Source organism: Callionymus lyra, chromosome 8, assembly GCF_982586985.1.
Source record: "Callionymus lyra chromosome 8, fCalLyr1.hap1.1, whole genome shotgun sequence".
NCBI classification, from domain to species: Eukaryota; Metazoa; Chordata; class Actinopteri; order Syngnathiformes; family Callionymidae; genus Callionymus; species Callionymus lyra.
Genome location: NC_141825.1, coordinates 76,888 through 103,719, shown reverse-complemented (window position 1 = coordinate 103,719; position 26,832 = coordinate 76,888). Strand labels below are relative to the sequence as shown.

Genomic DNA, 26,832 nt, shown 5'->3' with positions numbered 1-26,832 from the left:
TACTTCGTACCAATTCTGTCAATCATTATGCTCTCAAAAACAAGCAGAGCTCCTGGCCTTTTTTTTTTATTTCAGTTGCCTGGGAAACTAGATGCTGCTGCTACAGAAGGAACCGGTTAAAAAAAACCCCTGATATGCCTTGTTAGAAAGAGCAAGGATGAGCAAACAAAGTTTTTTTTTATGTGTCAAGAGATTTACAACCAATAAATAAGAACAAGATTGAGCACATCAACTTATTTTATGCCTGAATTTATAATAAAGCCAACTAATGTTATACTGTTAAATTTAACCTACCCAGATTAAATAATATCTTGATCCTTAAAATACAAATACACGAGTCCTCATTTTTATTTTATTTAACAAATGATGATTCTAGTTTGAGTTCTTCATAACAATTCATATCATAAACATACTAATGATGAATCAGGTCTGACAGACAGAAATCCAGGGAAGGCGTTAATTTCCTTACAGACGTTGACACCGTACTGCAAATTATACAATGATGATGGCAGATGAGCTCAACATTTCTGATAGTTTAGCATTTAATTGTATTAAATCTCTGATATCTTTTCAAGTTTAAAAACAAACTTGGAAACGATGATCGTTTAATATTTTAGGATTATATCCCCCCGACTGTCTTGTGCATTAGTCCTCTCAAAGTCTTAATCATGAACCAACTCTGCTGCAGCACTAATATACGATTTTAATCAAAGTTAGAAGTAAAATACATGTGTTTTGCAGATATTCACTATTCATGAGCCTTTTTTAAATGTAGACACATCAAAATCTGAAAGAGCTGACCATTTTCTCCTCCGAAAGAAAATGGAAATTTAGACTTTTCTATTCATATTCGACACAAATTCCTAGTTTGACGTGTGACATAATAGAGCGTAAGAATAGGGAGAACCCAATTCTAAAAAAAATATTGTCACACAATTTTTTTGTTGAATTGCAATTATGCACCAAACTAGATTTCTCATCCACCTTTTCTTCATTGTAAAACTTATGAAACGGTTTCTCTATGAAAACGTTCCCCATAATCCACATGTTCAAGACTATACATGACATTGCTTGTATAAAATGCTAAATATTTATTTTTAAAACTAGTTTATAAAATTGTTTTCCCCAGATATGAACAGCAACTTACACAACAGAAATCCATCTCAAACTGGGTACAAAGTTTTATTCATACATATTATACTTATTGTTTCTAGAGCTAGAAACATTGAAGGGAGAGAATAAATATTACAAGCTGGATATGGTTTGATAAAATAAAAGAAGTCATATCAGAATGCCTTCCATCATTTGTTAAAAAATAACCATGGCAATGGTAGTAGGGAAAAATACCCAAAATGTGATTATCGTAGCCAACCATAGTCAGATTTTCTCAGCCAGTCTTCTACCCAAGAATGATAAATCATTTATATTAATTAGAATTACAGGAGAAATTTATTTCTGTTTTAAGACAACACGAAAACACTTTCGCTGCATCAGATTGACACATTGACAAGTGTGGCTAGGAATGGCTATAGTGATTTCAATGATGTCGAAAAATAAAATTCAATAAAAAAAAAACGATCTAAATAAACAATTCAGGGGGGCTGACATTGAAACACAGTATTCTTAAGTCCATAAAGTACAAGGGGCCTACAATTAATGTGGATAACATGACACATGCTTTCCAAAAACAAAACAAAAATGAGGTGCTAAGTGGCAAAAGCGTAATATTTAAAACTTATTTCCTGTTTTGATCCTAGCAAAACTCTTTTTATATTTTGGACTGATACCATAAATAATCAATTTTAATCTATTCTAAATGTATCCTTGAATAATTTAACTGGAAACTGTTAAACTCAGTTTCAACTGTTTTTCTTATATACAATTCTTACACTTGTGTGATAGACATTAAAAATCCCTGATTCATGTGCAGTTACCTTCATGTATCCTTAATCTTCATGTAATTTATCATAAGAAAGAAAAATGGAAAATATCTCCCCCCTTACATAAATTAACATTGTGGCACTACATCCACAGTCCTTATACCTTTGTATCACATTTAGAGGGCGTTGTAGGTTTCACCTGATTTCTACAGTTATGCTCCTGCTCTTTATCACCACTGCTTATTCTACAGTTTATACAGTTAGCTTGCGGCTTTAACCTTTTAACTATCCAGTGCATATCAAGTAAAGAAAAATTAACTATACAAGATTTAGTAGTTCAGTTCTGAGCCCTGAAAACAAGGAGAAAAAAACCCTGTGATCCTCAGAAATAACTTGAATACTTTCAAAGACTCAGTTTTGTAGTTCCAAAACAAAAAATAAACCCTCACGAGGCTCCGTTTGATCCAATTCAGTCAACAACTGACAAAATAAACGCTTGATTCTTAACACTGATCAATTATGTCTGTGCTTTTAGGAGAATTCAACAAGTCTCCAGAGTATGTCTTTATGACAGCTTGTGTCTCGTGATTAATAGCCGAGCATCAAAGCATAATAAGAGTGTCAGATACATTTTGAGACAGAAATAGTAAATCGAGTTCAGGCTTTGCAGCACTGCAGGACACTGCAGCTTTAAAAATCTGCCAGCAGGTTGACATGAGCCAGCAGCCGACATATTCTCCACAGGGAATCAAACTCACAACTGCAGGAATGTTTGTCATGCTGCTCACTGAGCAAATTATCAGCATCTGTCCACAAGTCCCACATCGCTCTGAGCTCGTCACTGAAATCCACAACTCAAAGCAAACAGAGAGGGGAAGTCACAACACACATCAACATCACATCTGAAGGACCATGAATATTCATTGGCCAGGAAACAGCAACACGCCTTCACGACTTCCCATGGCCCCCAATGACTGTCGTGAACCTGACAGACACACAAGATCCCCTTCGGTGATGTTATTCTAAAAAACACAAGAAATGTTTAATCATTTGGGAAATGTTTTTCAGGAGTCTATTCCAGACGTCTGAAAAGCCACATGCAAATCCTTGTGGTCCCTGTAGTATTTATGAGTTCCAATTAGCACAATCCCATCAAAATCTCAGAATCACATTAGGATGTTATACTGTAAATAGTTGGCGGATGCTTGCGAGTTCTTAATTACAGATTTCAACATAATCAGTCTCATTCCTTCTCCACTTTGACAGATGACTAAATCTTGACTTTGTTCTTATCCGTCACCTCAAAAGTGGGAATCATCAAAAGACGTTTTCTGAATTCAATGTCTGACACTGAAACACTTTACTTTGTACCCTGGATATATGTTCTAATAGATACAAAAACTCTATTTTGTCCTCAAATGTAACAGAACATTATTTGATAAAGCATCACAAGTAGTAAAAAACACAAAAAACCTCAATACAGGTAGCCAAGAAGTCAATCATTGTATACCGACTTTTATAGTAAATGTAATGCTAAACATCTCGACTGAGTGCTACATCCACATTTTCTCTGGAGCCAAGGGAAAAGTCACACACACAGACACCAACAAAAAAGATCCAAGAAGCCACAGAGGAGTTCTTCTCAAGGTGTGTTTGTCCTGCTGTCTCCACAAGCGTCACGACATTTGATTCCATCTGAGCTCTTCAGAGAGATTTCCTGATGTTTCTTACCACATTTTTGCTGATGACATCCAGCTCTATTGCCCTTTTGATCCAACTGAGCCCCAGAGGCTGAACAGCTTAGTCAATTGTTTGCTAGAAATCAAACAATGGAGTGAAAACACTTCGCAGCGAAAGGTGGACAAAACTGAAACTCTGGTGATTGCTCCTGATGATAAGGTTCCAGGGTTGAGTCAGTACTTGGGTGACTTAGGTCAGTCAGTCAAACTGAGCCTGAGAAACCTGGGTGTTTTATTGGACAAAGACATGTCTCTAGTTCAACACTGCAGAAAACTGACCATAAACTGTATCCTTCAACTGAGAAAAATCTCTAAACTTAAGAAAATGTTGTCACAACATGATCTAGAGCTTATCCATGCGTTTGTGTCTTCTCGTCTGGACTATTGTAACAGTTTGTTTTCATGTAAGTAAGTAAGTAAGTAATATTTATTTATATAGCGCTTTTCGAGACCAGGGTCACAAAGCGCTTTAACAATCAAAACAATACTCAAAACAGTACATACTTCAAAGATCAAGACAACACCGAGAACAACACAGGAGTTCGAGAAATTCAAGGAAAAGCCTGAACAAATAGAAACGTCTTAAGATGTTTCTTTAAGGAGTCAGTAGACTCCATCAAGCGCAAAGAGAGAGGAAGATTGTTCCAAAGCTTAGGAGCAACAGCCTGAAAAGATTTCTCTCCTCTGGTCCTGAGCCGTGTGCGTGGAACCATAAGTAGATTCTGATCCACAGACCTCAGAGACCGAGCTGGGGTGTAAGGCTGGATCAGATCAGTGATGTAAGGAGGAGCCTGACCATGAATAGCTCTGAAAGTAAGAACCAGAATTTTAAAGTTGATCCTGAAAGAAACTGGAAGCCAGTGAAGAATTTTAAGGATCGGAGAAATGTGAGTTCTCCTACTTGAGCGGGTCAGAATTCTCGCTGCAGAGTTCTGAATCAACTGCAGACGAGACAGCTCCTTCTTGTTAAGACATGAAAACAAACTGTTACAATTGTCCAGACGAGAAGAAACAAACGCATGGATTACAAGCTCCAGATCATGTTGTGACAACATTTTCCTAAGTTTAGAGATTTTTCTCAGTTGAAGGAAACAGTTTCTGTCAGTTTTCTGCAGTGTTGAACAAGAGACATGTCTTTATCAAATACAACACCCAGGTTTCTCAGGCTCAGTTTGACAGACTGACCTAAGTCACCCAAGTACTGACTCAACCCTGGAATCTTATCATCAGGAGCAATCACCAGAGTTTCAGTTTTGTCCACATTAAGCTGTAAAGTGTTTTCACTCAGCCATTGTTTGATTTCTAGCAAACAATTGACTAAGCTGTTCAGCCTTTGGGGCTCAGTTGGGTCAAAAGAGCAGTAGAGCTGGATGTCATCAGCAAAAATGTGATAAGAAACATCTGGAAATCTCTGAATGATTTTACCAAGGGGAATCAAGTACAGCAAAAACAATAAAGGACCCAGAACAGAACCTTGAGGGACTCCACACAACAGATCTGCCGATTCAGACCTCATTTGATTGGCAGATACACTAAAACTGCGCCCAGAAAGGTAAGATGAGAACCATTCTAACACAGACCCAGACAGTCCCACTTCATCCCTTAGTCTTCTCAGCAGGATCTGGTGATCAACTGTGTCAAAGGCTGAGGACAGATCCAAGAGAACCAGAACAGTGAATTTACCAGAGTCAGCCGACATCATGATGTCACTGGACACTTTCAATAAAGCTGTCTCCGTAGAGTGATGTTTACGGAAGCCAGACTGAAACTTCTCATGGATGTCGCTCTGATCCAGGAACAAAGACAGCTGCTCGGACACCACCTTCTCCAAGATCTTTGACAAGAAAGGGAGCTTAGAAATAGGCCTGAAATTTCATGTCTTAACAAGAAGGAGCTGTCTCGCCTGCAGTTGATTCAGAACTCTGCAGCAAGAATTCTGACCAGATCAAGTAGAAGAACTCACATTTCTCCGATCCTTAAAACTCTTCACTGGCTTCCAGTTTCTTTCAGGATCAACTTTAAAATTCTGGTTATACTTTCAGAGCTATTCATTTTCAGGCTCCTCCTTACATCAGTGATCTGATCCAGTCTTATACCCCAGCTTGGGCTCTGAGGATCAGAATCTACTTATGGTTCCTTTTTTGATTGTTTAAGCGCTTTGTGACCCTGGTCTAGAAAAGCGCTATATAAATATGAATTGCTTACTTAATTTCCTCTAGTCATCATCATCTCCTGTCAACACCAAATTAACCTGCATCATTTCACACCCGATACATCCATCTGGTAGTCTTGACTCAAAGTGTGTGAAGTGACGTATATTTGAGCAGTTGACAGAGATGTTAATGTACTGAACTGATAGTCTAAAACATAATTATAATTGGTTTAGTGCAAAAAAGATGCTATAAAAACTGAGAACAAAAAATGTATAAGTAAGTTACAACAACCATTTTTCTTAAAGTATTACTTTAAATTATTAAAATACAGTAAAAACTGTTACATTTGTTCAAGGGTCCCATTATAAAGTGTGACTGTTTTGGGGGGGCCTCAAACCAAACGAGAGAAAGAGCAAAAATATGATGAAAAAACTTAAAACTAAAACTACAAACGGAAAAAAGAAAGGAAGACTATTTACCTAAATGTGGCACAAAAAAATACCTATAAACCCTTAATTAAAAAAAAAAAAAAACGGTTAAAAAAGAGCTTAACATAGTCCTAAGTCCTAAAAAAGAATCTAAGAAATGTATTTTTTAAGTTAATACAATAAATAACCCAAATAAAAAAAATGTAAGCTGTTAAAAAAAAATTGCATTTAGCCGGACTGACCTCATGTCGGCTGAATAAATAGAGTCAGAGTTTAGACTCTGCATTGGCTGCCAGTTTCTTTCAGGATCAATTTTTAAATTCTGGTTCTTACTTTCAGATCTATTCATGGTCAGGCTCCTCCTCACATCACTGATCTGATCCAGCCTTACACCTCAGCTCGGGCTCTGAGGTCTGTGGATCAGAATCTACTGATGGTTCCTCGCAAACCGTTCAGGACCAGAGGAGAGAAATCCTTCCAGGCTGTTGCTCTTAAGCTTTGGAACGATCTTTCTCTCTCTCTGTGTTTGATGATCTACTGACTCCTTCAAGAAACATATTAAGACCTTTTTATTTGTGAAGGCTTTTTTCTTAATTTTCTTGGTGTTGCTGTGTTGTCTCTATGTTATCTTGCCTTTTAAAGCATGTATTTTAACTGTATATTGTTTTTGAAGCGCTTTGTGAACCTGGTCTAAGAAGGGCCCTTAACAAATAATAATTACTTAATTACTTACTCACTCACTACTCAAAGGGTCGTGGGCCACACTTTGCCCAGCTCTGCTCTAGAATGTCTTTGCGTCTTCTTGCAAAGTATTTATTGTCTTTAAAGTTCTGGTTAAGTGGTGACAGCAACTTTTAAACAATAATTTAAATTAGGCAAGGTGGTACTTTATTATGGGAGTTTTGTTCATTCAAAGCTTGATTTTAATTTTTGATTTTTGACAGAGTTCCTTGAAGGTGTAACATAACTAGACAAGAAACATTAATCTTTTCAATATTACCAAAATTGTATATTTGGTATACTTGGAAAACAATCTAAAACTATCCTAAACATTTTATTAACAAAAGAAAAAGATCAACTCACTAGCATTTAAATACTACAAATAACACATACTGTAGATAGTTAGTATATTTTACAGCTAATTATGAACCAGACAAAATAGGAAGCAATTTACGCAATGTCAGAAGATAAAGGATAAAAACAGTGTTACCAGAATGGTTTAAGGAATCACAAAAATGCAATCGGGATATATGCTGTTTAAAGGTGGCATATTTTATTGAAAAATGACCCAAAATAGACGACGACACGATGAATCGGTGTAAGAGTCAAGGGCTCATTGCTTCGCTCTTGAATCTAGAAATATGACTCATAACAAAATAAAAGATACATACATTGCATTTACTCTAAATTATTCATACTCAATCACTTCAATATTCAAAGCTCGGCTCAAGTAGATAATAATATATCCTTGTAGGTAGAAACTATTTAAATTTAAATTGGTTCTTAGGTTTCTTCTGAACACATAGGTCAACTTTAATTCTGCAAGCTTTCTTTATATTTGGCTTTAGATGTGATGTTTTATTTGAATATGAAGTAAATTGTACTTACACAACAGCGACAATTTCACCCCTTTGGATCTCGTGGTTTCCGACACCCCAGCGGTACAGAAGAACCACATCACTAACTGATGCAGCATCTGGGTTCAGAGAGGGCTGAAAACAAAAGTAAAAAAAATATGTACGTATGAACCAGGATATCAAAAATGTGTCGCCCTGGCTTTTTCAAGATTAATAAAGATATGGAACAAGCTCTGGCTTACTGCTACAGTATTTGGCTCAGGAACCTGGGATTGGCAGGATGAAGTCCCACATTGATCATAAGTCTGATTGAGAATTATTAAGTACAGACAGGCCAGTTGACACACTGGAATCACTTAAGTTGCAAAGAAATATTGCCTTTCAGGGGCCACCGGCCAGCCAATTTAAAACTCTTAGAAGAAGGCCAAAAAAGTATTATACTGTTTCGTAACAACCAAATAGCATTATACTGCTTTGAAAAAACCTGGTCTCATTCCAATTTATGCTGAGATCATGAGAATTTAAGAAACTTCATGCATCTTCCACATTTTAAAACAGCAATATGCATTATATTCAGGCATTTTTTTTATGTAGATGGTGATGAAAATGCTCCTTCAGTGTCAGACACAAATGTGTTCCTTCATTTTGCAACCATTTAGATTTTAATTATTGTAAGTTAGGATGGAATGAAATATGTTTTTTTACACTTAAAATGTGATAGCATGCATGACTCCTCTATATTTTCGACTACGACAAACAACATTTGACAAAAAGTATGGTCATTTAAAACATTCAAGGTTCATAAAACTAAATTTGAAGTGATGACTTTTTTTCCCCACAAATGAACCTGTGTACTCCATGTAAACCCAAGATGGTGCAGTCTCCATAAAAAACAACAGTGCTGTGTCTCAAATCGCATACTAGCGTACTAAAAGTTAGTATTTTTAGTGCATAAGTGCGTCTCAATTCTTAGTATGCGAAATTTAGTGTGCCATGCACACTAAGTTGGCGTACTAACACGCCCACAAAATTGAGCATGGTTCGATGGACACTAACCACCCTAAACAGCCGCCATCTTAATGACGTTTTAAACGGAAGTTACGTCATATATAAATGCATATATATGCATATACTTACAGGTGCATTTTCCGCAGCAGTAGGAGGATAAACACGTCTTCGCTGCTGATACGAATGTTTCGATTCTCATATTTTTAATTTTTTTATTTTTCCAAACTTGCAAAACCTGCTGCCAGCAGGTGTCGGTAGCGTTCCTACAGCTGGTTGAAACATCATTAAATAGAAGTAGAAGAAGAAGCTGTCATGTGATTTCCGGTTAGTGTGTAGCAGCAGTGTTTGATTTGAGACGTACTATCTGTGGAGAATTTGCGTACTAGTTAGTACGTACACTAAACTGATGCATACTAACTTCTAGCATACTAAGAGTAGTATGCGATTTTAAGACACAGCACAGTTGTTTGGTTCAATGATTTTGTCCCATCTGATCCAAAGAGTCGAAACATCATGAATATAAAACAGACAATTTGTAATATTTGCTCATTAAAAATAGAGGGGGCTGTTTTATAAATAATCCAACAGCGGAGGATGACAATGGGAAACTAGGCGGGGGAACTAACTCGGTCAAAACCCAATGGACTCATTTATTCAAGTCACCCCTTTTTTGAAGACTTCCCTGGAAACTGGAGTTTTATCAAAATAACTGTGACATGAAGACACTATGAGTCACTATTATCACAAGGAAATATTCTACTCTTCAAGGAAAGAAGAAACAAACGGTTCCAGCAGTATGATGATTCATTACATTTTAAATTTGTGAAAGAGCCACAGAAAATAAAATAATTTTAATTACATAAATATGACTTTTTATGAAAATGTATTTAACCTAAAAGGGTTCTTTGTTTCATGTATTTATATTATTACTGATAGTGACTATAACTTTGCCAGAAATATTTCAATGATGCTCCAAAAAATCCTGGTTTTAATCTAATGATTAGGGTAAACCTGAAATAGAAAATTAATGGATGTGTGTATGTATTGCACAATTAAGAGCAACGTTATTTTAACCAAATTACCCTCCAATAATAACAATAATAATAAAAAAAACGGTGAAATGGAATTAAAAATGGTCAGTTATGATGAATTAGAGATCTTCTAGATGTAACCAGCAGCACATTCCTTGAAAAATAATTGGCTTGAAGTTGACACCAGATTGTGGGTGAATATTTTCATTCTTATATTTAATTCACAACTTTGTTTGTGATGATCAAATCATTTTCAGCTAGATACACACCACTGAGCCACACTGAAACAGCTAACATGTATTTATCTTTTAGCAACCAAACTATATCTATATAGTCAATAAAAACTCTAAGATCCATTTTTTGTGTTCATATCATCATTGGGTAAATGACATTAATCAGATGTCAATACAATTTGATTGGTGGCAATATGTTAATGTTGTAAATTTACAGTTAAGAAAAAAATCTGACTATTGGATTTCGAAGATGATTTAGTTGTACATTAATTATCATCCTTAAAAAAACATTAAAAAAGTTATTATTAGTAATTTCTACAAATGATTATATTTCCGAATATGCTCTTATATAATATGCTCAAATTTGTTCTTTCCTAGAAAGTTATATCTTGAAAATGTAACAACGTCATCTCACCTGCATAGATGCCCCTTTCACATGACTGACATAGGCCAATCGATCCAGAGCGGTCACGGTGACAACAAAGCCACTAAAAAATGCCTTTATATAGAGCCGCCCCGCCCTCCGCGCCATCACCTGGCTGGTGAATGAAAGATAGAAAATAAGTGTTCCCAGTACACATTAATTCTACAATCAAATTCCAACAAAGTACAGCAAACAGAAAACCTTTTTTTTTTTTTGCTATAGTGGGCAGTTGTCCGATCTGATAACAAAAAGAATATGAATATGGTTTTAAACCTAATTGGATGTCTCCAATAACCATGAAATTAAATACGTGTCTCCATGGAGTCACTTAATTTTAAACTGTCATCCTCTGGTATGTTTTCTCAACTCATTTAAACCTCATTGTCAGTGAACACAGCCGCATCTGAATACTTATAAGTTGCTGAGTCTTTTTTGGGGAGAAAGCAGACTAAATCTTTTTTTATGCTCGGCTGCAGGAGGCCAAGACAACCGTGAAATGACGAAACAGCCATCAGTGGAGGTGGCTGATGCATTGCTGCCTCAGACTGACAACTAACACCTGTCCTGACGTCTGCTGACCCTGGAGATATACTGCTTCATTTTTTATCATAACTCCACTACAGACATTCAGATTTAAATTATTTATCTTGTGACATTTCCATCAATCATTTAATAATTTATTATATTTTTGGCTTTTAAACTGAACAATCGAGTAAAGTTTAAAAAAAATGGTTCAACACACAATATAATTGAAAAAAAAAGAAAAAGGTTTTATTTTAAAATACATGTTTGCATGAGCAAGTGAATCAGTTTGAACATAGTTAGAGACATGTTTAGCCTTAATAATACATCTTGTTGAGAAAGTAAAAGATAATGCACAGCCTAATCTATTTTAAACATAATAATTATGAAAAAAAAATGTTATTAAGCGGTCTGTGCATATTTGAACTGTATAACTATTTTATGCTACTTATATTTGGTTCGTCTGTTATGCCTTTGTAACGCTGTTTTCAGTGTCTTCGGTGCGAAAATAAAAATAATTGCTCAAATGGGGAAGTTTTTTTTCTAAAAAGAAATAAAAGCACATGCACCTGAATAATATTTTTCTTAATTCACATTAGCAACACATCAAGGTCTTCTGTCAGAATGGGAACACTAGTCATTGTGCGTTTTTGTTAGTATGAAACGTCACGATGTCCCTCCCACGTGCTATAAGATAGCAGCTCAACACCATACCAATGCCCTTGTCAAAAGCAAGCGACAAAAAGAGACGCTCGTTCGGTAGGCAGGAAACTATCGGTGGTCTCAAGGCTTCACTCCAATAAAAAGCTTTCAGTTCAGACTAGTGATTCCTTCCAAGGAAACAAATTAAAATATAAAAACACCGGAATATAGACGTATACAGGAAATTACAGACTTACCATGAACGCGTCCCAACTTCCTGTCCTATGTCGTCCCTGGGTCCTAAAGTCTGCCAATTTAGTTGAAGACTTTTCACTAACGAACTGTAATCGGTTATTTAGAAAATAAAAAAATCCCTTTGCATTTTTTAATACACTTTAAAGCTTAAAACATTGAGATGGTCGACCTTCGTGGTGGAAAACAATTATTATGTACCATACACGCCACCTGGTGTTTTGTGAAAATAAATACACATTTAAAGAGAGACTGAATATAATTACAAAAAATACAAAATGGTCATAGTATGTAGTTAATAAAAAATAAACAATTTCTATACATATTCATATATTTATAAATGTATATATAAAACAAATTAAATTAAATATAACATTGAACTGGCCGATCATAGGTGCTTTTGTCGCTTGGTTTGTCACGTGACATTAAACATGGCTGCAAGGGAACGAGCAGAAGGTAAAATGCTGAACTTGAAGCATTTTTTCCGTTTTCCATCGAGAAGCTTTCTGTTGTTGTTGATTTAATGATGTAGAATAAAAATGGAGGTGTTATATTTACTTATGTATCTATCGAGAGATTTGTTAAAACGTTGTTTCTCAGTTTGTTCGGTAGGTAGACATGCTGATCACACAACTTCATTTTGTACAGCCAATACAATTTAGAGGCACTTACAATTTACTTTACAGAATTGTCGTTTTGTTTAAGCCAACATACTTTTAAAAAAAATGCTGTGAACTAACTATCAAGAAACAATCATTTATTGTATAGCATTGAGTGTAGTGTTATGTTAGGTAAAGTAAAATAAGCAGTAACACATTTCTGTCAACTGAGCATCGACATTGATGACTGAAAAATGTATTACATTTTTGTATATATAAATGTTGTTTTCAGATGGAGACTCAATCTTGGAGGCGCTGTGTTTCCCAGAACAGTCTGTGGATTCAGCCGGTGACGCAAGTCTGCCAAGTCCCAGTTCTGAGCTGTTAGTGTGTCTCTTTTGCTCTGAATCGACCCGCCTTGGCATGAAGGATGAACTCCTCAAACATATTTTGCAAGTACACAAACTGGTTATCGCAGATGTCAAACTCATTGCAGATCTACCAAAGTAAGATTTCTTTTTTTTTTCTTGCAGTCTGAATCTGCATATGATGTTGAATTTGAAAGATTTGAACATAGAACACACTCTTGGTTGATTAAGTAGATGGTCACATGTCTCTCAGATACCTGTTGTACTGGAAAGGAAGATTATTGGAGCAGCCAGTGACAGACTTCTGTAGTGTCATTAAGACTAACTCAACAGGCCCTCCAGGTCAGTTCTCTGCTTTTTTATATTTCCCCATTTCTGTAAACATTACAGTGAATAATGCTGAATATTCTTTTTTTTTTTTTTTAGAAAAACAAGAGAACTATTTCCTGTTGTGTGACATCCTTCCAGAAGATCGTGTTCTCAGAGAAAACCTGCAGCAAAAACGTCTGGTCAGTTTTGTGCATAATCTTACTGTTCCTCTTCCTGTTCAACCAATACAGAAGTTAATGCCGTATAACTATCTCCTTCGAAGGAGGAGGTGCTGGAGCAACAGCAAAAGGAGAGAGATGACAACACTTTCTGCCGACCTTGTTTGTTCTGCAGTGAGGAACTCACAGGAAACAGGTCAAATTAATTTTGAAAGCATTCAAATCTAAATGTTTAGTTTGGTACGTTCATGTCAAGAGTATGTTCTGCATCCAGATAAACACAAGTGTCTAAATCTTTAATGTGTCTGTTTTTTAATGTGTTTTTTTTACAGATCATCTCTCCTTAATCACATGGCCAGAGATCACTCTTTTAGTATTGGCCTGCCAGACAACATTGTCTACTGTGATGAGTTTCTGGACACACTGCAGAGAAAACTGGATGAGTATGATCTTCTACATTGATTTACTAAAGTGGTAAAAAAAAAATATTTTAACTTTTTATTGATGTGTGTCTTTCCAGTCTTCAATGTTTGTACTGTGAAAAAACCTTCCGAGATAAAACCACCTTGAAGGATCACATGAGAAAGAAAACTCACCGACGAATCAACGCCAACAATCAACAGTATGACCGTTTCTACATCATTAACTACCTGGTAATAACCTTGATTACCACTATCGTATCCCTAAGATGTTTAATTTAAAAGTTAAGAGTCAGCTACTATTATTTCTTCAACAGAATTGTGATAAAGATAAAGAAAGTGCCTCATTAAAAAACTAAAATCTGTTATATATACCTGATGTATATACAACATGTTTTGTTACTTGAAGCTCAGTTGTGATGTGTCAAATTTATTATTATTATTTTTTTTATGGCCTATAAGTAGTTCATCTAAACCTAGGTAAGTTAATAAGTTACTTACTTACTTGCATCATCTAAACATCTTATTTTACAGCAGTTTTACAATGGAAACATTTATATTATTAGTATATATAAAAAGGTAAATGCCTCATTTGGTAGTTTTAGACAGAATAGTTATGTCGCTTGATGGTCATTTTTTAAGTTGAGGGGTATGAATGGCACTGAAGAAATATAACATATTTGACTGTTCCTTAAATATCTCAAGGAGCTGGGGAAAACATGGGAAGAGGTTCAGAGTGAGGATGACCGAGAGCTGGTTGAGGATGGGGATGAGTAAGTTGACGAATTAGCATTGATAAAAGTTTTTTGTTTATTTAACTCAAAATCCTCAATTTGTCATTGTTAGTGATTGGTCAGACTGGCAAGCTCATCCGGTTCTTGCCGTCTGTCTCTTCTGTGAGCATCAGTCGGATACAATGGATCAAATTTACATCCACATGAAGGTTCTTGAATAAGTACTTTTTGTAAAGAATCAAATTCAGAACTTTTTATATTATTTTGTCTCATTGTAACCAAAAGGTTTCAATTGAAATGAAGTATGAGTGTTTTATGCTTGTTGTGTCTGTCCCTCGGATTTCTTTAGGAAGCCCATGGATTTGATCTTCATAAAATAAAGACAGATCTAGGTAAGCATAACTTAAATCAGATTGGATAAGAACAATGACTAAATTCCAGTGAGGTTATATTTTCCATGAAGAAAAATTAATATTTTCATGTTCATGCTCTAAATAACCTGAAATGAGAGACGGATCAGAGTTTAACAAAATTGCGTTTTGTTTACGCGCAGAAATAACATTTAATTCTGTGTTATTAAAATATATATATATATTTTTTTAAATCACCTAGATGTATATTTTATGTTGTTTTATTCATATTGTATTTTTTAACTACTGTTGTTAATTTAATGTCATCTTCGACAGGTCTTAGATTTTACCAGCAAGTCAAACTGGTAAACTTTATTCGTCGGCAAATTCACCAGAGTCGTTGTTATGGCTGTGAGCAGAAGTTTGGAAGTCGACAAGAAGTCTTGCATCACCTTGAAGTTCAAGGACATGTGATGAAGCTGCCAAACATGTTGACCTGGGACCAACCACAGTAAGTGTGTTATGCTTTAAGTTAAGGGCTGACGCTTGCCATTAAAACAATATGACAACCTTAACTATAGAATCTCATGCTAAAATAATGATACTTTCTAACATTAATAATAATAATAAAAATAACATTTTTTTCAACCCATGTAAAAACACAGTGCTGTACATTTTAAAATATTTTTAATAATTAAAAACAATTAATTTTTAAAACAAAAATGGAACAAAGTCAAATAAGATGAAAACAAAACAACAAATAACCTAAACTGTTACTGTGTAAAAAAACAAACAAAAAAACAACAACTGAGATTCTTAGTCTACCAGGTTCTTTTTGGCCAAAGGCCAAAAAACAAAAGTATGTTTTGTGATGATTTTTTTTATAATGAACGGTCACTTCATTCACCATCAGTGTTAGTATAACATGTAGCGAGATGCATTCCAGAGATGTAGACCCCACACTGGAAAAGCTATAAGTACCTCCAGGAGCTGACTGAGGAGAGTCAAAAAACAAGCAGCAATGTTCTGGACAAGCGACGTATAGATAGAGATCACTGACTGATGCAACATCTAATATCACAAATGTTCACAACTTTTATATTACAATTCCTATTTATAGCAACATTTTATAAGTATATTGTTGATTTCTAGAACCTTCTCTAACATTTATAAGACTGCTCAAGATGTTTTATTGAAAAATTTGGTTAACATGCTTTCGTGTATTCCTCTCAGATACTACTTTCCTACCTACGAGAATGATGCCCTCTTGTGTACGCTGTCTGACAGTGACGGTGAGCAAACGGATGAGAGGCAACAGCATGACGTCCCAGTAATTGCTGAAGATGACAGAGAGTTGCAAGCGTTACGGCACACCAGTGTCCTGAATCAACTGCTGAAGAAACAAACCCATTAGAAGCAAAATGTTGAAATTGTCTGTTGCAGACACAAGAAGTGAACTAATCCGCTCTCATTGTGTAGCATGAGTCTTGAGACGTCTGCCTCAATGCTTCCTTAGTTGGACACAGAAAAACTATCTTGCCTGCGCTGTGTTTGAACCTTGTGACAGTTAAGGGAAAAATCAAAATGAATCATGTTTTTTTTTTTTTTTTCTTCCAAAGCTCTTTATTTTATGTCTTCACAATAAAACAAACCTGGAGACATAATGACCTTATTTGGGATAAATCTATTAAGATGGACCTTCTTAATTGTTGGTTTGAACTAACATCGGGTAAAGTCTTTTTCCATATGTGGAACTCTTTACCTTAACATTAAACTGCAAAAGATCCATAGTCGAACCAGGAAATAAAATTTCCCCAGATTCCATTAAGCTTCATTTATCTTTTCATCTGACTTCTTGCCAGTCTTGTTTTTAGTAAGAATTATGTTTTGTGTTGCTTTTCCAAGAGAAACTTGTCGGATTGAAGATCCGAACTGCAGCGTGCTGATGGTTTCCACGGCATCCTTCATGTCGGGACTCACGTTCACGAACACACAACACTGTGGATGAGAACAAGTAAGAGATGCTAATCCATCATTATCCACCAACCTCATCAACCAATTTCAATACATATTATTGAATTCCTTTAAGCAGATTAAAGTTGCAGTATTTACCCCTGACACAGTCGTCCTGGCTCTGATGCTAAATAAATACATTTAATAATCACTTATTTTCTACTCGCCCTCATGTAGACTAAGGGTTGAGATTATTTTTTCATAGTAATCCGTTCCTTTTTAGAGTTTTGGGCGAAAATCTAAGTCCATTTTAACGTAGCGATTGGCGCTAAATTGTCATCGTCTTCATCTTTGTCCAAAAAGACAGATTGAAAAATATCCAAATATCTTCATGGTGCCCTCCTGTAATGGCCATATTGTATTGAAGCCTCAACATGAGGAAGTGTTCAGAAAAAAATGGCTTGAATTTTAACTGAAGCTGCTGGTACATGTGCACAAATCTTCCACATGCTCCATGTGTTTCAATGAGTAAAGAATGAAAGACTGGGAGCCATTTTTGGAACGGATTACTCGGAAAATCTTTGACATGAGTAGAAATTGAGTGAACTATCAGTTTAAATAAGTCTGTGTGACTTAACGGTCTTCCTTGTGAAAAATGATTTAATTTACATTTTATCAACATATTCGTATGCTGGTAAAAACAATCATGAACGTAAGGTTTGTGAGCAGATTTGGGTTACCTTGGCATCTCCACTCAGACTGGGCTGCAACAAGTGGGTCAGTTTTGAATTCCTGAAGGGGATGTGAAGAGCGTTACACTTCAGGGCGCTAAACACCTGAGGAGAAACAACACAGTTATGGAAACATCAGGTTTTTCATCACATGTGCCATGTGCATTAGCACATAATACTTGGCTGCAACCAGACACACTTCTGTGGATTCACATTGCAGAGAAAATCATTGGCTAAGCTTGTTCCTCCCTTAATGAACCGTTTGTCTCCAGGCGAAAGAGACTTTTTTAATTTGTTATTAATTTTTTTTACTGATTGTCCAGACCTTTGACAATATACATGCAGCCCTCAGAAGTCAGACTAAATTCCATCTATTCCTTAATGTCACCGGAGTATTTCACTTGTCAATCAAAATAAGTTTGAAGAAATGTCAGTATCTTCATATAGTGTGGACATGTTTTGACCATTATTCTTCTATGATTATAATGAGAATATTTGAATCCAATTGACATAACATGCAATAAAATAGCACATTATATATAAAAATGTAAGTTTTATATGTTTTATCGTCTTGTCAATTCTTTTGTTTTACTAAATGGCGCAGATCCTGCTGAGAAGACTAAGGGATGAAGTGGGACTGTCTGGGTCTGTGTTAGAATGGTTCTCATCTTACCTTTCTGGGCGCAGTTTTAGTGTATCTGCCAATCAAATGAGGTCTGAATCGGCAGATCTGTTGTGTGGAGTCCCTCAAGGTTCTGTTCTGGGTCCTTTATTGTTTTTGCTGTACTTGATTCCCCTTGGTAAAATCATTCAGAGATTTCCAGATGTTTCTTATCACATTTTTGCTGATGACATCCAGCTCTACTGCTCTTTTGATCCAACTGAGCCCCAGAGGCTGAACAGCTTAGTCAATTGTTTGCTAGAAATCAAACAATGGCTGAGTGAAAACACTTTACAGCTTAATGTGGACAAAACTGAAACTCTGGTGATTGCTCCTGATGATACGATTCCAGGGTTGAGTCAGTACTTGGGTGACTTAGGTCAGTCTGTCAAACTGAGCCTGAGAAACCTGGGTGTTGTATTTGATAAAGACATGTCTCTTGTTCAACACTGTAGAAAACTGACCAGAAACTGTTTCCTTCAACTGAAAAAAATCTCTAAACTTAGGAAAATGCTGTCGCGGCATGATCTGGAGCTTGTGGTCCATGCGCTTGTTTCTTCTCGTCTGGACTATTGTAACAGTTTGTTTTCATGTCTTAACAAGAAGGAGCTGTCTCGCCTGCAGTTGATTCAGAACTCTGCAGCGAGAATTCTGACCCGCTCTAGTAGAAGAACTCACATTTCTCCGGTCCTTAAAACTCTTCACTGGCTTCCAGTTTCTTTCAGGATCAACTTTAAAATTCTGGTTCTTACTTTCAGAGCTATTCATGGTCAGGCTCCTCCTTACATCACTGATCTGATCCAGCCTTACACCCCAGCTCGGGCTCTGAGGTCTGTGGATCAGAATCTACTTATGGTTCCACGCACACGGCTCAGGACCAGAGGAGAGAAATCTTTTCAGGCTGTTGCTCCTAAGCTTTGGAACAATCTTCCTCTCTCTTTGCGCTTGATGGAGTCTACTGACTCCTTTAAGAAACATCTTAAGACGTTTCTATTTGTTCAGGCTTTTCCTTGAATTTCTCGAACTCCTGTGTTGTTCTCGGTGTTGTCTTGATCTTTGAAGTATGTACTGTTTTGAGTATTGTTTTGATTGTTAAAGCGCTTTGTGACCCTGGTCTCGAAAAGCGCTATATAAATATATATTACTTACTTACTTACTTACTTACTAACAACAGATATAAAAAAATAACCAATTGAAACCAATGTGCTAACATGTCAGTGCAAGTATGAAGTGTTCCCCTGATGCAGCACATATGTCCCACCAACACAGCAACACTCTCATAATGTCACAATAATACTATGATGTCATCGTCAAACATTTTGGAGCAAATCACCGACATGTCATAATAAGATTGGCATGTTTCTAAATTGATTATAGACCCAATGACCTTTCTGGAAATGTAAGTAGGATAACATATCAAGGCAATGCCTGCATATTATTTCATTTTGTTACCATGGTGACACCATACCTGTCCCAGTGCGGTCAAAGACTTGTTTATTGCCGCTGCCTCTACAAGCCTTTGACCTTCTGCTTCCGTCTTTGAAATCCGCTCTGACCCAGCAAGGTCACACAAGGTCAAAGTCCCTCGAGATGTCAATCCAGACACTTCATCAGAGCCCTCGACCTCCAGCACCACCACCAGGTGAGAACGAGAACTTTAAAATAATGGAAGGATGTTAATCCTTCAAAACCTTTCAGGATTGTTCTCGTCTTTCTGCTCAGAGTCACCTGTGGATGTTCATCTTTGTCGAGGCAATTTTACGGTTCTTCTCACCAATCTCCATGACACCGAGGATGTCAGCCTCTGTCTGGACTTTGACCTGGGTCAATCCTGGGACAGACACAGACTTCCCCTGGACCCTGATGTCCAGGGCAGCACCGGTGTTTTTGGCCAAAAGGTCATTCAAAGTGTCGTTGTAAATCTCCAGCATCGAAATCTGGAAAAAAGGCCAGAAAACTTCAGACTTTAAACAGAGAAATGACTCATTCAACTTTTTGCTAAAAGAAAATATATATAAATAATATATATCTGTGTGTTCAATTCTATTAAATTAAAAAGAGAGTGTTGGATTTTTTTTAAACTAACATGCTGAAAGGATGAAGGAAAACAAGTTTTTAAAGGGCGACTATCCCTGTGGGTCATCACTCCCTGACTTCTCCACCCACAAGGGAGTTGTTGTATAATCAAAGCCGGTGTGATTACAGCTGGAGGAGGAGTAAAGCAATTATTCAATCATAATGGACTCAGCTCTCATAAAATCTTGTTCACCAAGATTTCAGACAGGGGAGAAATTTGCAAAGTAATAACTTACAAAATATTGTCATGATGAGGGACTTACTGCATGTTGGAAAGGAAAACATCAGCATTTGAAACATGTGAGGGAGTTAGGAGAGTTGGCTTTTAATTTTAGTTGCCCTGTAATATATTGATTATGTCAAATGAGAAAGTCAATGTAAAAGAAGTTGATGATCTTCAAAAAATATATATTTTTAAAAGAGGTGGCATATAAAAGTAAACAACTTTTAATTTGATTAACATCTAATATTTAATTAAAAACACCTTTGTTGATATCCTTAGAAGTGCTGCTAAATATTTGAATTTAATGTTTTAGAATTAATATACTGTATTTTCTGCATCCTTATTTGTGGTTAAAGAATATAAAAGTTCACAAGTAGAAAGGCCGATGCATGTTACATCTATGTAATAAATATGGAATGACACTGCAGTGGTTATGTGAAATGCAAAAAAATGTGGTGTACCTTCATCGTGTAGCACACCTTTTCTTTCTCTCTACACATGCGGAGAAGTTCTTGTATGGACCTGTAGAGGAGCAGATACAGACATGGAGAAACTAACACACACTAAGAGAGATCATGTTTCTGGACAACTGTACTGTTTCTTTGACTCATTAAACATTAATCAACAGTTCAGTCACATAATCCTCACATAATTGCTCGCAAAGTTTCCAAAATCAATCAAGTCTACAAGGCCAAGACTGCCAAAAGAAGGATGTTTTAACTAGGCTTTCATACAATTCTTCTTAAACGGTATAAAATATAAACATAAACTAAACGAAAAATAGTTTTGCACCTTTTTTACTTTTATTGTTGAATACGTTCAAAATATATCTATCAAACAATCAGGTACCTTATGTTGACCCCAGGATCTTCTTTACTCCCCATCATGGTAAAGGTCTTCCCTGAACCAGTTTGTCCGTACGCTAAGATGCAAACATTGTAACCGTCCACACAGGAAGTGATGACAGGAAGAGTTCCTGCAAACACCTCATCCTAAGCAGAAAACACTTTTTTAATGCAGATCTGTTTTTTTCGTCAAATTTTGGTCAAATAAAGGGATGTTCTGATCATAAATTGTTGTCCAGTTTGTTTCACTGTAAGTATTTTTGTAGCGCTTTTCTAGAACAGGGTCACAAAGCGCTTAAACAATAAAAAAGAAAACCAAAAAAAAACTTAAAAAACACATACTAATCTAAAGATCAAGATAACACCGAGAAATACACAGGTGTCCCAGAAAATCAGGGGAAAGCCTGCACGAATAAAATCATCTTAATACTTTAAGAACCTTACCTGTGTGCTAGTGGGAGGAAAGACTTTATCAAAATGGAACTTCTTCTTGGTTCCTCTCTGGACCACCACCACCTCCTGGTCATCAGCTTTCTCCAGGCTTGAGTTGGAGGTGGTAGTTCTCCTGCAGCGGCAGAACACCCTTATGTTTCCTTGCAGCTCCAAAAGCTTGTTGTAGAGACTCTTCCTCTCTACCGCCTCCTTTCTGTAGAGCGACCGTACCTTTTCCACTTCCCCGGCTGCATCCTGCTCTAAATGAGCCAGCTTCCCCAGAGATTTGCCAAGTTGTTCTAGCTGATTCTTCATGTCCGTCATTGCTTGGCCAACAGTGGACCTGAGCTGTTTGTTGGACACATTGAGCTCTCTAGTCAGATGACTCACCTGTCTGAGTCTATCTGGATCCACAGAGGGTTTATTAACAGTTTTGGCAGGCGGAACAGATGGAGCTCTGCGGCTCAGGAGGGACCTGATTCTCTCTCGTGCCTCCTGCTGGTCAGCTTCTATCTCAGCCATCTTGTGATTCAGGTGCTGGACAACGTCATTTAGGTAGTGGACCTCCCGAGCAAGGTAGCCATTTCTCTGCAGAAGGTTGTCCACTTCTTTCTCTTTGGTGTGCAGTTTCTGTCTCAGATCTTCTATGACTCTGTCCCTCTCCAGAAGAGCCCTGCACAGTCAGAAGGAACAGTTAACCACATTTACAGCTGGTCAAAACTGCAAACACGTGATGACCATAATTTTACATTAGGTTCTTCAGAGCAACATCAGCTTAATCAGGGGCAGGAACATTTGGACCTCTACTTATGCAGCCCTTGTGTGGATAAAGCAAAGCTATTAAAGATATAATGTGGAATTGTTCCTGGCTCTTAACTTTTTTCTTTACATTAAATAAAAGTTTTATATTTCTTATTTTTCTGACCAAATTTCCTTTCTTCTCCCTTTTGGTGTTTTTTTGATGATATTTTCCTTCCCATAGCCACCAAGGATTTGAATTCAAGTTCATCTTTCTGCAATATTTTGCTTCTTAGACCATCATGGAAACACGTTCAGGTGGTGATGGGAGACAGAGAGCTACTAACCGTTTGTGACAGATTGATCATATATCAGAACTTTTGTATCATCATTTTTGTTTTATTTTAACCACATTTTACACAGAATCAGACTGATTAGACGTGTACCTGAAGGAGTCAAGACCACCATAGCTCTCATCCGCCCCTGGTGGAGCCTGCAAGAGAATCTCCCCAAACATGCTGAGGTAGGCAGAAATGACCTCTTCTGAGTCATAATTACACTGTCTTAGTGCTGCCGTTATCTCCTTCTGGTCCACTAGAGCGGGCAGAACCGACTAGAACATAAAACAGTTCATTGGGGTCAAAATGTTGCTCTTTCATTATTTAGACTCTTAAATTGGAAGTGTAATAGTTAAAAAAAAAACTTGATGAGACTCAAGTCCAGGGATGTCAAACTCAATTGCACAGGGGCAAACATATCTAAACAGTTCACTGGCTAGACAAAATGTTTATTTACCAAACTGGCTTAAATGAGAAATTAATCATTTTTTATTGAGTATCGTTTTATTCTTGGAGCTTCTATCTATCTTAACGTCCTCTGTGTTTGTTTTCCTTAAACAAATCATGAAGTCATCAGTTTAATTGTGATTGATAGTGTCTGTATGAATAAAAAGGGCACTTGAGTCCACTGCGTTACCCTTTCCCTGTTGCTAGTGATGGTCTGATGAAGCATAATGGAAAAGTGTCATGTTGTTTAGAGGTCAGTAGGTGGTGCCATCAGTTTAAAAATGATGTTATGTTTCTTTAAAACAAAGGAAAATAGTTCTGAGACCGCAATCTAGTGGACTCTGAAAATAATGACACTGCTTCATGAAGCTTCATCTGTGCATCACTAGCTACAGGACCTCATTTTTGTTTCATTCTTGTTTCTAGCCTTGTTCATCTGCAACAGCCAAAAAGTCGAAAAATTGCGATGTACTAACTACCCCCTAACTTCAATTGATGGTTATTATTAGAGGTATGTAGCTTAAATATTAAGAAAGGTAGAGTCCTTTATTAATCGTCAAACGATTTTGGACTTTGAGGCCTCCATAGTGTACACATTATCTTTTAGAATCTGTTGCTATTGGCAGGAAAATTACACTATTACCCTTTTTTTCCCACAGGGCCTTTGCATTTTTCATTTAAAAACCCAGGCAACGCCAGGTACATCTGCTAATACATGTATAACGATAAACTGATAAATATTATCAAAAATACAATATAACATGAGTTGTTTAATATATTAAAAATATAATTTTCTGCAAAATGAAACAAGTCTTCCTCACCATGACCCGCTGGATTCTGATCTGTACAAACTCAATGTTCATCTCCCACTGGAGTGGCAGCAGCGACCAGATGCCTGACTGAGGATCCCAGAACCTGCACATGTTTGCCCTTTCCTGTAACATCAAATCAAAACAAGGATACATCTATAGTTGTTTGAAATTCACGTGTTTTCAAATGTTTGCTTACTTCAAACATATAAGTCATGACATTTCCCTTTCCCTGGATGTAGACACTGCTGGTGCGGTCATCTTCTCCTACCACTTGCTGGCTGTTAGCCAGAGTCTGTGTCTGACCTGAGCCCTAAATGAGAAAGATTATTAGTGAATAATTCTGTTATAATCTGTAATAATTAAAGTAACATTTCTATATTCACATAGCCCAAAGTACAGGTACAGGAAGAGAATACCAACAAAACTCAAACAGTGATACCATGGGTGATCAATTGAATTGAAGTGTTTGTTTACTTTTAAATTAATTATTGATTACATTTACCTCATTGTGGACCGTGATGAAGCGTCCCTGACTCATCCAATCTTTGGGAAATGGCTGTAGCTTCTGGAAAACAACATAAAAATAGACATTTTGTGCAAGATGGACACTTATTGATCCATTGTGTAGTTTGAAATAAAGTTCTTGTCATTTTTTTTTTTTAGCGGCAAATTCATTTTTCCTTTCTAGTTCAAAAAAGGCTGGAAAGTTTGGAAGATGCAATGCCTTAGCTGAGACTTTCCCAGTTAGGTCATCAGTATTCCCCCGGTCATTTAGGATTTTTTCCTTCAAACTGTAAAAAAAAAATTCTGAGTGACCAATGAAAACCTTAATCCCAGTTATTTGATTGTATGCTATGTTTTATCAGGTCAAGGTTTATGTTTTTTCTTCATAAGAATGCTGATCTGCATGAACAGCAGCATTGAGAGACCATATAAGTAAAGGATGAATGTTTTAAAACCTTTATAGATCCAAATAAATCAACACCACACCAGTGAAATTGATTAATTTCTAACTATTTCACCCATGAAAATAAATTCCCAAGTTATGCAAACAGAGGTAAAAATGATCTTTAATTGATAAACTATCCATTATTCGTCCATCTACATCTTCTTTTAAACCCTGTGTTATCTCCGGGTCAACATAACCCGGTATTATAAACCCGGTTTATTTTCGGGTCTAGCTCAAGTCCTACAGGAATTTAGGAAAACCTAATGTAATCTCACCTGATACTCGTCCACATAAACTCTGTTTCCCTGATGGTTGAAGCAGCTGTACAGCGTCCCGTTGTTGTGGAGGAAACTTTCAAACTCCAGAGACACCTCCTCACCCTCAGTCATATTTTCCTTGGAATCCATTGATATAATAAATGTGTGAAGAAAAATTGGTATCTTAAAAAAAGCTTCAGGTGTAATTGGGGTTTTATTGTGGTCAGAGGTCTTGCACCAAACCTTTTTCTTTTTTCTTTTTTTTTTTTTTTCACACAAAACAGATAATTATAGTGGAATGTGTAAAAATCCAATTAAAATGTTATCATAGATGAAGATAAAATCCATTTTTGCTTTAAACATTTTAGGATTCAGATGGTAATCTGTTACCATCTACTGTCATATTATGTTTTTACAATCACAAGCCTATTTAGTAAATGTTGTCATTTAGTTTCAGATTTATTTGGTGCGAAGTCACTCTAAAGCCCACTTGAAAATACTTTTAAAAGCTGCTCACAGTTACAAAAGGGTTGATGGCTGTGTCCTTTTCTTCTTCATCTTGATGTTTGTTAGCATCTACACTCTTCAATGATTGGATATCCAAGATGTGACTCTCAGGTTTTTCTGAATGATCATCCGCCTGGACACAACAGGAGAATTTGAAACACAGAATTATTCCCTGAATATGTTTTTTTCCAGTGTGCTCACCTGCAGGGTGTCGTCACTGCGGCCTGCAGGTGAGTCGGGCCGAGCGGTTGAGGCGACCAGAGCAGGAGTGTCGGGTCGAGCAGGGAACCTAGCTGAGGCAGGTGAGGTTGGCTTAAGTGGTGTGGAAGGTCTGAAACTTTTTGTGTCTCTTGTGTCCGGAGGTTCTTGCCGGGATCCTTCACTGGCTGAAGCTCCGCTGCCCATCACGACGTCTGCAGGTACACAGGTGAGCAACAAGGAGGCAGCAGGTGACAATAGGTGACATCCGATCACAGCAGCCAAGTGTCATCTGAGCTGAAAGACTCTAAGGAGTCAAAGGTCTGAATTAAAAATTAGCAGAACAAAATCTTTAATCTGTTAATTACATGTTAAATGGCACAATGAAATAATGAAATAATTCCTAGTAAATACTTTATTTTGTTCTAGATAATTGATTACCCTGCAACCCTTAATCGAAATGACGATTAAAGAATGAATGTTTGGTCTTATATATAATGCCATTTGTATTTATTATGGAAAGAAACCCTCTCAATTATTTAAGTTGCTTTTCTCATTACTACTTTGTAAGTAATGAAATGCCTCTGCAGTGATAAATGGTGGCTGACTTCTTTTCAGAGGCATATTTAAACCTTAGGTACTGACAGCTAAACCTTTGTTGATAATTCCATAATGTTGTGGGTTATGGAAAGTAGGAGCAAAGTCGAATTCTTTTTGCATTTTCTTTATATCATAATGGTGTGTTTTTCTTTATGTATCACACACAAAGCCATTGTGGCGGATCATATTCAAGCCCTTAGGAAAACCAGTGTTGATTT

At 36.6% G+C, this 26,832-nt stretch overlaps 3 protein-coding genes across 4 annotated transcripts in view; 1 reads left to right on the top strand and 2 right to left on the bottom strand.

Annotated features, from left to right (window-relative positions):
• immp2l (inner mitochondrial membrane peptidase subunit 2) overlaps nucleotides 1-11,915 on the bottom strand; it is a 50,351-nt gene extending 38,436 nt beyond the window's left edge. Inside the window, exons 1-3 of one of the 2 annotated variants that reach the window (XM_087797265.1) lie at nucleotides 11,895-11,915; nucleotides 10,465-10,588; nucleotides 7,809-7,912 (exon numbers count right to left, since the gene is read on the bottom strand). In XM_087797265.1, coding sequence (XP_087653391.1) covers nucleotides 7,809-7,912; nucleotides 10,465-10,581 — 221 coding nt within the window. In that variant the 5' untranslated portion in view covers nucleotides 10,582-10,588; nucleotides 11,895-11,915. Of the gene's footprint in view, nucleotides 1-7,808; nucleotides 7,913-10,464; nucleotides 10,589-11,709; nucleotides 11,838-11,894 lie in introns of those variants that run through there. The other variant, XM_087797266.1, reaches the window with a different exon arrangement.
• Nucleotides 11,916-12,314: 399 nt separating this feature from the next.
• Nucleotides 12,315-16,511, top strand: znf277 (zinc finger protein 277). Its single transcript, XM_087797700.1, has 12 exons — nucleotides 12,315-12,345; nucleotides 12,781-12,994; nucleotides 13,110-13,198; nucleotides 13,283-13,365; nucleotides 13,449-13,540; nucleotides 13,677-13,787; nucleotides 13,865-13,997; nucleotides 14,469-14,536; nucleotides 14,610-14,706; nucleotides 14,847-14,889; nucleotides 15,184-15,358; nucleotides 16,081-16,511. Exons 1-12 carry the CDS (start codon nucleotides 12,321-12,323, stop codon nucleotides 16,259-16,261), a joined length of 1,311 nt encoding a protein of 436 aa, XP_087653826.1. The 5' UTR covers nucleotides 12,315-12,320; the 3' UTR covers nucleotides 16,262-16,511.
• Nucleotides 16,512-16,664: 153 nt separating this feature from the next.
• LOC148072568 (uncharacterized) lies at nucleotides 16,665-26,221 on the bottom strand. Its single transcript, XM_087797651.1, has 14 exons — nucleotides 26,018-26,221; nucleotides 25,827-25,949; nucleotides 25,328-25,447; nucleotides 24,606-24,668; nucleotides 24,300-24,413; nucleotides 24,113-24,226; nucleotides 22,953-23,119; nucleotides 21,781-22,441; nucleotides 21,341-21,483; nucleotides 20,953-21,013; nucleotides 19,921-20,129; nucleotides 19,661-19,847; nucleotides 17,541-17,636; nucleotides 16,665-16,845 (listed from the first exon to the last, which is right to left on the bottom strand). Exons 1-14 carry the CDS (start codon nucleotides 26,219-26,221, stop codon nucleotides 16,672-16,674), a joined length of 2,436 nt encoding a protein of 811 aa, XP_087653777.1. The 3' UTR covers nucleotides 16,665-16,671.
• Between the last annotated feature and the right edge of the window lie 611 nt (nucleotides 26,222-26,832).

Bases quoted from the DNA above. Each gene is read 5' to 3' on its own strand.
- znf277 (XM_087797700.1), top strand. From the start codon at position 12,321: ATGGCTGCAAGGGAACGAGCAGAAG. The intron at 12,346-12,780 runs GTAAAATGCTGA...TGTTGTTTTCAG, and splicing joins TGCAAGGGAACGAGCAGAAG to ATGGAGACTCAATCTTGGAG. The intron at 15,359-16,080 runs GTAAGTGTGTTA...TATTCCTCTCAG, and splicing joins TTGACCTGGGACCAACCACA to ATACTACTTTCCTACCTACG.
- LOC148072568 (XM_087797651.1), bottom strand. From the start codon at position 26,221: ATGGGCAGCGGAGCTTCAGCCAGTGAAGGATCCCGGCAAGAACCTCCG. The intron at 25,448-25,826 runs GTGAGCAGCTTT...ATGGATTCCAAG, and splicing joins CCATCAACCCTTTTGTAACT to GAAAATATGACTGAGGGTGA. The intron at 21,014-21,340 runs GTACCTGATTGT...GCTCCTCTACAG, and splicing joins GATCCTGGGGTCAACATAAG to GTCCATACAAGAACTTCTCC.